We start from the raw sequence: 14,418 nt of genomic DNA, 5'->3' as shown, positions 1-14,418 counted from the left end.
ATGGGACATGGGCTTTGGAACCATAAAGATGAGGGTTTATGATCTGATAGCCTACTTAAGGCTTTAATTCTAGGATGAGTAGGTAGATGGTCATTCCCAGGGAGGTCTGTGTTAGGAATGATGTGTGCAAAGCGCCTGCAGGGTCATAGCCAGTGTTCAGTGCACAATGGAAACAAATTCTCAGAAGGTACAATGCTGGAACAGTTTGCTTTTCACCCTGGTCCAAATAAATACACTGTGTCTGTTGGAGGCGGGCGGAGATCAGTTGAGACTTATGGTCCACGATCATTAGGCAGCCACAGTGTGCAAGGCCAGCCATGTAGGAAGCCATGTAGGTCAAGGAAAGCCGGCTTCTTCCATTGCTGGTGGCTGGTGCGGGAGTCAGGCGTCGGGGAGAGGGCTGGGAGCGGCAGGGTGTGGCGAGAAGCGGGAGGTGACCCGGAAGGCCTCCCTGTCAGACGGCATCAGTAATGTTGTCGCTGACCCTGTATTTACTGTGCCTTTCCATGTTCACAGTTTTCATGCTTTAACAGCTCTCCCCATCGCCTGCATATAATAGATATTGCCAACCACTCTGGAGCCCACACTCAAGCACCCCCTTCATGGGCGGTCCCTCTTCAGCCAGTGACCCTGCCCCCATCCCACGGCCCAGGGACAACCAGGGACAGCCTCCCACCCGGAGCCCCTGAAATTATTCAAACTCACCAATTCTAGGCCTGCAAACCCTGCCTCCCCATCCTTCCCAAGCACATGGCAATCTAGGCTTGGGCCCCTGGGTTCCCTGGCCCGATGCCCCCTGGCTGACCCAGACCTTCTTCCCTGGCACCTTAAGAAACTACCTTTTTAAGGGAAATCATCTGTGGACCTGGCAGCCTTTTATTTCTAAATAACAAACACATTATTCTCAACACTGACATTTGCCTGCATGGCCGTTATACCTGAATATTCATAAAACCTTTATTTTAAAATAGACCCTTAGTGCCCAAAGCCTGCAGGGGGCTGCTAGCGCAGAGGAAGGCAGGCCGCGGGGACAGGATGGCTTCAATGCCCCTGCTCTTCGGCCAGGGACACAGCAACAACCCCAAATAAACACCACCGCCGAAGACTGTAGCTGCACCGTTTATTGGGACGTGGTACGAACACGGCGTTCCAAGCAGCGAGGGCAGTCGGGGGGCGCCGCTGAAGGCATCCCGACCGCCGCAGAAGCACACGGATAAACGGGCGGTTCTGTTACGGGAGGGCTGAGGACTGGAGCAGGGGAGCCAGTGGCACAGCTCCGAGGGGACCGCGACCCTGGGAGGCGGCGTCACAGCCCGGTGCAGTGGGTCCCCGCGAGCGAGCTCCTTTGGACTGGGCAGACCTCCGGGGTGACCCTGTCACGCGGCCAGCTGCGGCCCGGGAGCGCCCCGTGCTCCACTGAGCTCCCGCGGCCGAGGGTGACGCGGGGACAGGAGAAGTCCGGCAGGAGCTGGCCGTGCGCGTCCGCAGAGTCGCGGCCCCGGGGGGACGGGCCTCCCCAGGCGGCCCCGCGGAACCCCGGGACCCAGTCCGCGCGCACAGGCTTGATGCGGGCTAAAGCAATGACACGGTCTCGAGGGGGTTAGGTCCTTCAGGTTTAAAAAAGGTGCGGGAGGAGAGAAAATTGTAGACACGCGTTTTCACACTTGTGTTTGAAGGGAGCACCAACTGCGGAGAGTTAGAAAACGGGTCAGAACCCGGACCATCACCATCAGGTTCGTAATGGCCAAACAACACAACCGACGAAGACACCAGGCGTCCGTCGCGGAGGGTATGCTGGGGGCGAGCGGCTGAGGGGCCAGGAGCATCGGGGACCCCGACCCCAGAGCCGGAGCGCGACCCTCGACGGCCCCGCCCGGTCCCGCTGGCGCTGCCCCGCGCTTGTCCAGCGCCTGCTCCACCGGGGGGGCTGCGGGCCGAGAAACGGAGCGCGTACCCCGCACGGGCGAGAAGGAACACGCACTCGCGCACACGCACACACACACAGGCACACGGGCGCACACGCACACGCGCCGAGTCCGGCCTCCGTCCGGGGTCCGGGCCACTCGTGTAGACGCGTGCCAGGGGCCCCGGCCGGGAAGCGGCGGGCCCTTGAGCGCGCGGCCGCTCACAGCCCGGAGTCCCACAGCTCGGAGGGCAGCCGGCCGCAGGACGCGCCCTCGGGCTTCTTCACCAGCGTGCGCTTCTTGCAGGGAGGAGGGGGAGGCGCCCTGGGCTCCGGGGGGTGCAGGAGGCGCTGCCAGTCTTCCCGCCCCTCGCACAGCTTCCGCCTCCAGTCCAGGAGCTCCTGCAGGGCCGCGCTTTCGTTCTCGGAGAGCCGCAGCTGCTGGATGACCTGCGGGGGGAAGAGGGGAGACTTGGAGCAGCAGGTGCTGTGATGGCCAGAGGCAGCGGGAGGGCCCCCCGGGGCTGCTCTCGCCGGCTTCCCAGCCTCCAGGCGCTGCTGCCTCGGGAAACCGCCCCCACCCCGGGGCTGGAAAGGGCCAGGGCAGGCGGCCCACAGAACAGAGCAGGGAGGACCGGGACACTGGCTGAGGAGAGAAACATCCAGGGAGTTCCAGGAGCGGGCCCTTCGCCCTCTATTGCAGTACACCTTCTTAGAACATCCCATTCCTCCCCCTCATCACAACCGAGAGGCTGTGTGTCATAGAGCTTTTTGGGTTTCTCGAGGTTCTCCCGATTCTAGGGCCCCCCCCCATCTAGGCAGTACTAGTCCACATCTGTTCAGGGAGCACGAGTCTACTCCTGACTACGAGGCATCAGCCCAGGGATGGGGCTGCTCGAGAGAGCCCATCCACGGTCAGTGTTAACAGGGAACGGCGTGGATACAGACACCGTCCCCAGGACCAAAGTGAGGTCAAGGACAGCCCACCCTGCAGCAGGGAACGAGTTATAGGTCCTCGAAAACACTTGCAACCTCACCGGGGCCTCAGCACACGCTCTAGGTTGCAGCGGCAAATCAGAGCCGTGATCTGAACCAGCAGCGGGTGCTTGCTGTCCTTGGACGCAGACAGACAGAACTTGATGGACCTTTGCAGGACAGCATCACAGTGTGATTGCATGGGCTTCTTCCTGTCGCTTCCCAAGGACACGGTTGCTCTGGGCATCCTCAAGTGAGTGTGCAGACATCACAGCGGGGATACCGGGGAGAATTCAGAAGAAACTAGACGTCCCAGCCCACTTCCAAAGGCCCTCCTGCTTCGTGGTCGTGCAGCTCCCAGCCTCCCAGCAAAACGAACGAGAGTGAATGAAAGCGGGCTAGAGCTGAAGACCAGCGTCCCTTTGCCACGCTCCCTTTCTCCTCTCCCTCCGTGGGACTGAGTGGAACCCGTGTGCCTCCTCTGCGATTGTGTTTTAGCGCCTCTACTGCCCCGTGAACACCTGGCTGTTACTATCAGCTGCCATCTCGTTCACTCTGTGGATTCCGAGCTCTTGTATATCCATAGTCCTTGGCCCACGTTCAGCACATAAAGCAATCTGCGGATAAGACTCTCACGGGATTTATTATGAGAGAGTATATAATTGATGGAAGAATATTTTTACCATCTGAACTGATTTTCCCCCCAGCTTCCTTGAGGTATTGTTTTTGTTAAGTAACCTAACTTTACGCTGATCTAATTAGAAACAAAACAGGAAAACTTCCCACCTGCATAGGGTTTTTAAGGTCATGTCAGGTTACGGCTCCCATTGTAAAGATGAAAAAAAAAAAAAAAGACAAATTACCCAAATCATATATTTAGAGCATCAGATAGCTCTGAGAACCAGAGAAACTGAAATTCTGAATCTTTCTGAACAGATAATGACCAGCTGTTTTCTTTTTCTTCCCCTCTCCTGGGACATTTGCCAATTCTGAGCTCTTCTGTAGGTCTAGAGAGCCCTTTCTAGAAGACAGAGAAACTGTACAACATGTTGCAGTTGTAAGAGACGAGAGACACAGATTGGGAATTTGCAGACCCTCAGATGATCACCGTTTTCCCCAAGAGATATTTGTTAAGTTCTCCAGCTGTATGTGGGAGTGGTGCTTTAGGCCAAAAGCTTACAAAAAACCAGAGTGAAATCCCCTGGGGTGTTTGAGGTGCTTCAGAAGAGGGTGAGATAGGGGGAGAGAAGAGCTTCAAGCGCCTGACCCGTCTCGTCTTGGAGACTTGCAGATTTTTGCACAGCCTGGAGAGGGGGCAAGACTTCTGAAATGCACAGCTGGAGCGCATCTGGGCTCTTCCAGAGCGAAGGAACAAAACCCCACAGGCCAAAGCTCAGGCGGGTGCTGCCTGCGGGCGAGAGGCAGAGCAGAGGCTGCTTCTGCACCGCGGCTCAATCCGGGATTGGACTGAGGCCTCCCGCCCGTGCTTTTGCCCCCTAATGTGATGGTGGCATCTCTCCCTCGTCGTGCGCAGCCTCGGCAGCATCTACAGTTTGTTGACCCACGACGCTTACTGCGTGATCAGAAATGGCATGCGGAGAGATAAGGAAGTTCACTAAAAATCAGAGCGTGAGGCAGATTCACCAGATGATCCTGATTTAGGGTTCGTCGATAGAGACTTTAAAATACCTGTGATGATGACATGCTTAAGAGAGAGGAAATGATGGACACACCGAAGACGCGGAACAGACACACATAAAAGGAATTCCAGAGGGAAGAGATACGCAAAGAATGTGACAGGGCAGTCCTCAAAGAGATAAGTTTCCTGAACTTCCAAAGGGCATCAATCCACACACCCAAGAGGCTCAGCGAAACCACACAAAAGGCAAACACACAGGCCCCCACCAGCAGTGAGAAAGCACAAGGTAGATCCTCTTAAAACAAAGACAAAGGAAAAAGCTTTAAAATCTACAGGAAAGAGACACATTCCCTTCAGAGGGACAACAATGAGAGGGAAAGCGGACTTCTAAGCAGAAGACAGAAAATAATGAGTTAAAGTACTGGAAGAAACTAATTCAGCCTAAAACTCTACTCTCAATCAAAATAACCCTCAAAAGGTAAGATAGAGATACCTTTAGACAATAAAAGGGGAAAATTTGCCATCAGAAGTCTCTCATTTTTTTTAAGGAGAAGGAAAATGACCCCAGGTGGAAAAAATTGAAACTTAGGAGAGAATCAAGTTTTTAAATTTCTTAATTCTTAATTAAGTTTCTAAATTCATGGACACCAGAATTAAATCCAAGGGTAAACAGAAGCTAGCTGTTGGGACACCTTATGGACCATAAATTATCTGTAGAACCGGAATGCACACCAAGGACGACCTGGGAAAGCCAGGAGGGGTTGCGGGGAGGTTCGAGGCGGTAGGCTTCTAGCAGCATTAGGGAAATGGTCAGGGTAACAAAAGTCCCTTAAGAGGCAGTAAGTAGAAAATGCACGCTTTCTTCTCTAGTCAAACTGTAGAACACGCAGGGAGAGAACATGTAATGACATGTTAAGTTACATACAGGAAATGTGAAATAATAAATATTCCATCAATCTAAAAGAGAACAAGAAAGATACAGAAGTCCCATGAAAATGGAGGCAGCTCTAACAAGACAGAGTAAAGCATAAAAACTGGACCAGCAGCATGCACATCTCCGCCCAGCAGCTGGCCTTGCTTTTCCATGGCCGGATGCACAGACCGTGTTTCTGTTCATGCCGGGGCACCGGAGAGCCACACAGCTTTGTCCCCACGCCAGCCCCAGAGCACATCCATTCTGGGTCTCCTCTCAATCCCAGACTCTCTTCCACAGCCCTTCATAATGACCAAAACCGTGCATGAGGTGGGCCTCCGCCAAGCCGTTCCTAACAGGAACGCACTTCCAGATAGAGCCACTCTGCGGCTGCTGATCTGACGGCGGCTGGAGAGGAGGCTTTTGATGGAAAATGTCCCAAATCCCCTGAGCTACTGCTTCAATGTTTGGGGGGGGGGGGGAATGCTCTCTTTCCTTTCAAAGCTTCTCAGTGTTTACTAAAAATATCTGAATTCCCAAGTACACTGTAAAAGGTGAGACTTATATACCCAATCCACTAGAAAGCATTTTCTTAATGAGGCTATTGATGTCTTGAATAATGTAGTAAGTAAAGAAGAACCCCATCTTCCAATCAACAACCAGGCGCTTTCCATGCTTCCTTGATAAGTAGAAACGTGACTGATGTTTGCAATAATCAACGAGTGCTCAGAATAAACCCTTCATTGAGAGATCCCACGGAACTTTATTGTCTATTATGGAGATTAATAGGTGTTGAGCAAAATCTAATAGGTACCTAAGGGTAGTTGCCAGAATGGTCTAAATGAGATGGTAACATACTAACATTATTGATTTTCTTTTAAAGAAAGAAAAATAAAGAATTTTCACAGGTTATTCCTTAAATGGGAGTTAAAATTTTGTGTAAGGATACATCATAGGTCACTACTTGCAACATAAAGAAGTTCAGAGGGGATTTTAAAATTATGATCCGAGAGACGATGATTAGATAAGAAGATAAGAACGGTGTGCCCCGAACGATGTTTAATCTGCTCTATTTGGATTTATTGAATTTATTAGACCGTGAGTCACAAAAATCACATCTGTCAAAAGCCGTAAAAGGGCTTTAGTATTTTAGAATAGCAAACAATGGCAACTATGGATATTATTTAAACGAAGGTCAAGTAACATACAAGCACTACAAAGTGTGCACAATGTTACCCAGCGCTCCGCAAACATCACCATCAGTGTTTCTGCATTCTGTAAGGTTCCTGACCTGTGGGAAATAACAAAAACCCTCACAGCTTCCTCTACCACTATTTCATGCTTCATGATAAATTACGTATGATCATTAAGAAGGCAAGAATGACTTTGAAACAAAAATTTTGGTTTGGAAAATAGACTCGTGACTACTGACGACGCACATCCGGTCAGCGGAGGGGAGGTGGGTGGGGGATGGAGGAAACAGGACGGGGACTTGACAGGGTGAAAAAAAATTTTTTTAAATTAAGTTTTGGTGTTGAAAGGGAGCCATTTCTTTTCAGAAAGAGAGGGAGTGATGCTGGGGGTCAAGGGTAGAGCTGGAAATGGGCGCCTTCTTACCCCTCACCCCCCGCCCCATTTATCCTGATTTCTTCATCGGCTACAGGTGTCCTACTGGGATCTTGTAACTTGAAGCTTGTTTACCTTGCTTCAAAGATCTATCTCCACCCCGTGTCCCTGCAGAGAGCTCGCCACTTAATTATTTTCTTTTTGGGCGTGTTTTATAGTACAGTGTTTGGACACAAAATCATCATCTTTCAGAACCAAAAAGCAAGTGTTAACGACTGGAGATGTAAAAATTGTCCCCTACCTATGATCCCTTGGCTGTCCACGCTGTCCCATCTTTGTGCTCCATGAATGTGACAAATATCTTGCCTTTAAAGGAACTCCGAAGCAAGCCAAACACACAGCTGTCTTCACTTGTTGCACACAGCATAGCAACGGGGAAGATGTCGTTTAAAAATCTCCCCTCTCCCGATCCACGTGGGAAACGGGGCTTGCAGAGGAGGGTGTGGAGAAGCTCCACAGAGGAGGTTTGCTCTGAATGTTGAAAAAGGAGGCTGCCACCATTGCAAAAGGGGAAAGAAGAGGTGAGAAGAAGCGTTTCATAGGACTCCAGGTACACAAGCCAAGAGGGACACGGGACTTCATCCTCTCCCAAAGCATCCCTGGCCCACGAGCGCCCCAGGGCTCGCTCGAGGAGACGCAGCGTTGGTCTAAAACCCAGTTCCTGGCAACTGGGGCGCGGGCCAGAATCCTGCATGTGCCAACAAGCCCGTCAGCTTCCTCATCTGTGAGGTGAGCTGGCAGGAACAGTCCACCTCAACAAAACGCGGGACGGTTTACAGGAGGAATGTGCGCGGGCCACTTAACAGCGCGCCTTAAAGAAGCAGCCAGTGCCCTATAAATGCAGGGTCTTACGGTTTTGTCATTGTTTGCTCTTGGACTTGAGAAAAACCCTAAACATTGCTGAATTATGATTATCCTGATGAGTCGAACAGATAACATTACATGAGAACACTTCTCACAATTTGGGGCCCTCTGTAACATAACATAGTCTCTTCCTTATCAACAAGGAAATCTCACATACTGAGCAACCCACTGGATTTATTCTATACACATAAATATATATACACACACATAAATTTATATTTATATATTATTAAATATATATTTAATAAAATAATATATATTATTTTATTAATCATAAAATAAAATACATTTATATGTCATTAAATATAAATATATTATTTTACATTATATATTATAATAATATAATAATATAATATTTTATAATATATATATTTATATATATATAAATTTAAAACTAAAGAAAGTTATACGCGAAGAAATGAAAGGTCCAGAGTTTCTCCAAATTTCAGGAGTAAGATAAACAGATTTTAGTGAATAGTAAATAGCTATTTGTATATGTTATTTTGGGGGTCCTCGCATTCTTGGATAATTTAGTATTTAGTGCGTTTTTCTTTACAAAATAGTTTTTCAAAAGCACTATAATCATTAAGCTAGTGCTCAGCAAGACTTTACTCTCCGACTTCGTATTTTATTTACAAGCGGACGACACAGGGAATATTGCTGATATCGCTGCAGATCAATGAGGCAACAGTGGATGGTTTCATAAGCAAATGAGGCATCCTCCTCTGAGAAAGAGCTGAGCCGGACCGCAGCCTGGGCGAGATGGGCAGTTGCCCCGCAGTTCAAGCCGAGAGAAGCGGCAGAAGCTTGAGGTCCCCAAGGGCTCAGGGTGGTAGACACGGACCCACGTTCTTGGCATCTGAGTCTGACCACCTTCACTTTGTCATCCTTCATTTCATTTCAGCTGAACAAAATCACACCTAGCACGAACATTGTAAACGACAATTTTTTGCTTCTGTCGGTTTTTGTCATGTTGAGTTTGTAAGTTTGCTTTGGTTTTACAGCTGTAATGACAGGTGAAAGTCTACAGAGATCTTATGGAACCGTGTGTGTCTTACTATTATAATAACTTAAGAAACGTTCAGGGTTAAGGGGAATCTTGCTTCTATTTAAAAAGGGTCACATAGGGGCGGCTGGGTGGCTCAGTCAGTTAAGCATCTGCCTTCTGCTAATTCATGGTCCAGGACCCTGGGAACGGCCCCCATGTTGGGGCTCCCTGCTCAGCGGGGAGTCTGCTTCTCTCTGACCCTCTGCTCTCTCACTCAACTGAATAAATAATATCTTTAAAATAAAATTTAAAAGAGGTCACATAAGATACGTAAGTAGGAAAATGTGGATCCATGTGGGTAGAAGTCTCTGGAGGTAGAATGTGTTTCTTGCTCAGACCAGGGATGTCCTTTCGAGTCCAAAGTGAGTAAATTAATCTCTACCCAGCACCGGGTGCCCAGGGCCCTTGGAGAGCTGAAACAGAGGTCGTGTACGAATGCCCAGCGACATGCTTGGGAGAAGGGAGAAAGTTGATCACAGTCGTCAGTGAGAAAGAACTCACTGTTGAAAATTTAAGCCAGCAGGCCTTGATTCGGGCCGCCAGAACTGCAGCTTGGGAGAAGGGTTCAGGCAGAAACCTGACTCCCGTGCTCCGAGGAGACAGGACAGAGTAATAACGGTGAAGGTCACGAGTGCCCTTCTCAGTTAGGTCCTCCACTTACAACAGGGATTAAGACTGGCTTAACTGGGGTTGGTTGGGTTCATTGACACGTTAGGGTTATAGAAACTTTTGGAAGCTGGTTTCTCTTGAAGTGAAGAAAGGAAAGGACCTGTCCTGGGGTCCTGATGAGGAAGGACTCAGGTGTGGGCAGAGGGTTTGCAGCAGGCGACAAGTCTGGGCTCCTCCCGGGGGGACGTGCATAAATTCCTCCTCCCTGATGGCCTCCGGAGGCTATTTTTAAAAAGACTCTTTTAACTGGGTTTGCTTGCTGTGTATTGAAATCTCCTCTTACACAGTGTATTAGATTTCTGCTTTCATTTTTCAAAAAGTAAATTTTGGGGCCTGGGCACCTCACCGCCATCCAGGACAGGGGAGGAAAGGGAGAGAGATCCTTCAAGGAAGGCCAGATGGACCCTGAGCACGTTCTTACACTTGGGAGGCAGTTCTCCTGTCACGGATTCAGATACGGTCCTTGCAAACACCATAAAACTCTGGGAACTCACTCAAAATGTTCTGTTGCCCTGAAATCAATCAGGTGTGGGTCCAGGCCCATTAGTTACTCTGAGTTCACACATGTCTTGATGGCTTTGAATGGCTAGTGAGCGGCCCCCAGAAAGACAGCGCGACCGCCACCCCAGCCTTCCAGGGGACCGACGCATGCAATGCGTCTGACACTCAAGTTTATCCCATGCAGTGGCCCAAATGTCTGTGTCCCCCCAAATTTGCATGTCAGAATCCTCACCCTCCGTGTGGTGTTGTTTGTGGTTGGAGCCTGAGGGAGGCAATTAAGTCATGAGGATGGACCCCCATGAATGGGATCCGTGGTTTTATTAAAGCTCTCGCAAAGCTGCCTCACACTTTCCACCCGGTAGGACACGGAGAGACATCCGTAAACCCGAAGGGCCCCTCCCCCGACCATATCGGCACCCCGATCTTGGACTTGTAGCCTCCAGAACCCCAAGAAAGACATATCTGTCGTTGATAAGCCACGCCGTCTGCGGCATTTCTTACAGAAGCCCAGACAGACTAAGACGTCCCATGCCCAGAATTATTATTTTTGGATGGCACGGGGGAAAAATGATACTATTGTATAACAGGTACAAACCCCAGGCTTCTAGAAAAGGGTGCAGACCATCTGTCAGCTTCAATGCCTTTGAAACCAATATCAGTGGAGAATCTAATAATATACCTGGAAATTATTCTGTGATTTTTATTTTTAAATTTGACATTCGAAACAAGTATAAAAGCTTCAAAGATTAGGAGCCACTTGGTGATTTGGTATGGGAGAGCAGAAAGTCACGGTCCCCTGGGAGCTGGGACAACCAGACCCCTCCAAGGAGCTGACAGGCGGGAGGCCCTGCTCAGCCCCTCGAGGGCAGGCAGCGTCCCCGGAGTCCCCCCTGTGTGTGCTGCACCGGGGGAGGGCACAGAGCACCTACAGAGCCGTCCTCAGCCGCCTGTCAGCTCAGACCCTCCAAGCCACAGCCTCGTGTCCCCCCTTCTGTTCTCAAGCAAAGATCACAGAAGGGGAAGCCACGCCCTCCACACTTGATAAACAGGTGCCTCCGAACACCCGGATTCAAGCTCCCAGCAGGTGTAAGCAGGCATGTCAATGACCGTGGTCCAGACACGTCCCCGGGCTGGAGTACCCATCCCCCAACACCATCCCCTCCTTTCAGGGGGTCTTAACAAGAAGACTTCATCGATGCGGTAATCCCGAGAAAATAGGGCCACTTACAAACACTGGCTATTACCACCTGGACAACTCACTGTGGGTTTTCTTCCTTCCTTTCTTTCTTTTTTTAAAGGGTTTTGTTTGAGAAAATCTTGCTGTTTTGATACTTAGAAGTTCAAGACCTGAATCTTAGTGTTCATTTCCCCACCTGGACTTGGAAAGTTATTTTGTGCCTTCTCATGTCCAGAGGTATAGGCGGACATGAAGACAAGAATCTGATAAAGGAACGTAAAAACAGAGCTCCTCAAAGTTCTACATCTCAAGGGGGACACTTCTCATTAGTTTGCTCACATTCCGGGTCAAAATCCACGGAATCTTTCACAACCCGGAGGGAAACCCAATGTGATGTGAAGGCTTCATGAGGTTATTATATGTCTTCTTATTAATTTTCAATAGTTTTCTATGGTGTCATTAATAGAGTTCTATGAGATGAACTAATTAAAAAATGAGGTATAAATTTCTTTACTTCCTGTGGATATGCATTTCTGTGAATAATATTAATACATGTAAATTAATAATTTGCTGCTGATTTTTTACCCTAAGTCTTTCCCTTCCAGGATAAAAATAGACTTTGTTAAATAATTCATATGTAAAATCATGTTGCTGTTCATTTGTCACAGAGTTGATTTTTCTATTGACTAATCACCCAAAGGTGAAAAGAGGCATTTACTGACATTTATGGAAATTAGAAGAAGGAATCTTCTTGGCTGACTGAATGGTGAACATTAGTGTTTCAAATGCAAATCCCATTTCTACTTGATGCTAACAAGATGTTGGAGGGGGAAAAAAAAAAAAAAAAACGTTAAAAAGTGAAATCCGAAAATCACAGTTTGTAAAGCCAAAGTCTGTCTCAATAGATCCTAGAGAAGTGGCATAGAGTAACATGTGATTCAAAAAAATCTTTGATTAAAGTGTTGTATATTTTCATACTTCTAAAAAATCTTAAGAAAATGATCTGAATGTGAAAGCAGAATTTCTGGTTTAGGCAAAGAGAGCTGGTCCTTTTTAATTTGGAAATAGCTATTTATACAGAGACTCAATGAAGTTCATCTTATTATTTTGTTTCTCTTGTTGCCATTTTGTTTCCTTCATCACCAAAAGGTTCGAAAAAGGGAAAAATATCGCTTCAAAGGCACTTTACAAATCCTCTTGTAAGCAAGAGTAGCTACCTCTGAATAGCAGGCAGTGAAGAGGGGGAGAAAGGATTTTAGCTTTTCACCTTGTCTGTACACTCTGATTTCTTAAAAAAGATAGTGACTGTTCTTAACTTTCATAAGTAATATTATATTGGAATGCATTTAATATAATTTAAAGGGACATTTATTTGCATTTTGTGGCTGATTTTAGGTTAATAGCTTTGAATAAAAATGGACTCTGATGAGTGAATGTATATGTCTTCCTATTAATGGAAAGTTATAAAATAGAAATTTATGATTGTATTATACATCATGCAATATAATTAATTTGTGGCACTCTGGGTTATGGATTTTGTATGAGTTCTGGTCTTTTACCTCAATTCACTTAAGAAAACATGACAGTATCAGTAAAAGTGACTAGAGTATAACAAAATTGATAACATATATTTAGGGTGTGTTTATAATAATGACGTATTATAGTAATGGAGGTCAAATCCATGGAATATATAGAAAAACATAAATCTACTATATTGGAAATACAGAAAGTAATAGCAGTATGATTTCTTCTAAAACATTTTTCTCGGGATTTTATAGGGGACTCAGTGCAAACAGCAGAAGGTATTATTGAGGATAATTAATCTACTAGATTTTCTGTCTCCAAAGAAAAGATCTATTCGCATAATCTGTGTGTTTGAAAATCTTCAATGCTACCCCTTTGCCTGGTCTAAGCAAGCAAGCCTACACACTTCAGGAGGTTACAGAAAGTCCTGTATTTTCTGGCCACGCTGATTAGTCCAATGTCCTTACCGTACGTCCTCACAGTCTCTCTGTCCGTCCCACCAGACAGAGCCACACCTAGAATTCTAGAATTCGCTTTCTTTCTGCAGCAGTCCTGGTTCGTACGCTCACACACAGAGTGCTCTGAGGTCTCTGAGGGCCTATTTCTAACCTCATCTTCATGATACTGTTTTATATTCTTCAAGCATTTTCACACGTTACTATTCTAGTACTTTCTCATAATCATGTGAAGCAATAAGCAGGCTTTGTAGTATTAGCCTCATTTCACAGGTGCTGAAATTCATCTTTAAAGCCCAAGCTCACTTGGCTAGTAAGTGGTGTAGTCAGAACACAAATTCGAGTACACCAAGTTCAGTCAACCTTCCAGGGTACTAGTCAATGACTTTGGCCTCCAAGAAGCCTTCCTGGTGCGTCGATCAGGGAATGCGTGTTCCTTCCATGACTGTAGAGTGGAAGGCCCTGTGACGCTTTCTACAGGACTGCGAGCCACACAGTATGACCTGCTTCCTCGAAGGGCTGCCATGCAAATTGAGCAACAAAACATAAAAACAGAAAGAGTTAGATGAATAGAGACGCTTAAACGTCACAGAACCACAAGCATGTCATGAGGGAACGCGGCATTAACCGACTAACAGTGTCTGCATAATCATTCTCATTGGAGTACAGAGGAGACATGACTCATTTCAAAGTGATATATTGGCCAAGAAATTCGTACTGGGATGGGGCATTTGATTTGGAGTGAAATGGTGCGTGGGATACAAAAAGAGGGAAGGCCATTTGGGTTGAGTTCTAAAGGGAATGGTGTTCATGGTAGTAAGGGCTGCCATGCAAATTGAGCAACAAAACATAAAAACAGAAAGAGTTAGATGAATAGAGACGCTTAAACGTCACAGAACCACAAGCATGTCATGAGGGAACGCGGCATTAACCGACTAACAGTGTCTGCATAATCATTCTCATTGGAGTACAGAGGAGACATGACTCATTTCAAAGTGATATATTGGCCAAGAAATTCGTACTGGGATGGGGCATTTGATTTGGAGTGAAATGGTGCGTGGGATACAAAAAGAGGGAAGGCCATTTGGGTTGAGTTCTAAAGGGAATGGTGTTCATGGTAGTAA

The 14,418-nt window shown here is 47.4% G+C and overlaps 1 protein-coding gene across 3 annotated transcripts in view; it reads right to left on the bottom strand.

Moving 5' to 3' along the window:
- Positions 1 to 1,103: 1,103 nt before the first annotated feature.
- Positions 1,104 to 14,418, bottom strand: part of MYO16 (myosin XVI) — a 576,627-nt gene continuing 563,312 nt past the window's right edge. For all 3 annotated transcript variants that reach the window (XM_059378159.1, XM_059378158.1, XM_059378157.1), the window contains exon 35: positions 1,104 to 2,353. In XM_059378159.1, coding sequence (XP_059234142.1) covers positions 2,126 to 2,353 — 228 coding nt within the window. In that variant the 3' untranslated portion in view covers positions 1,104 to 2,125. The remainder of the gene's footprint in view (positions 2,354 to 14,418) is intronic.

Source organism: Mustela nigripes, chromosome 15, assembly GCF_022355385.1.
Source record: "Mustela nigripes isolate SB6536 chromosome 15, MUSNIG.SB6536, whole genome shotgun sequence".
Classification (NCBI taxonomy): domain Eukaryota; kingdom Metazoa; phylum Chordata; class Mammalia; order Carnivora; family Mustelidae; genus Mustela; species Mustela nigripes.
Note: the sequence above shows the minus strand (reverse complement) of the source record. Positions and strands in the feature narration are given on the sequence as shown.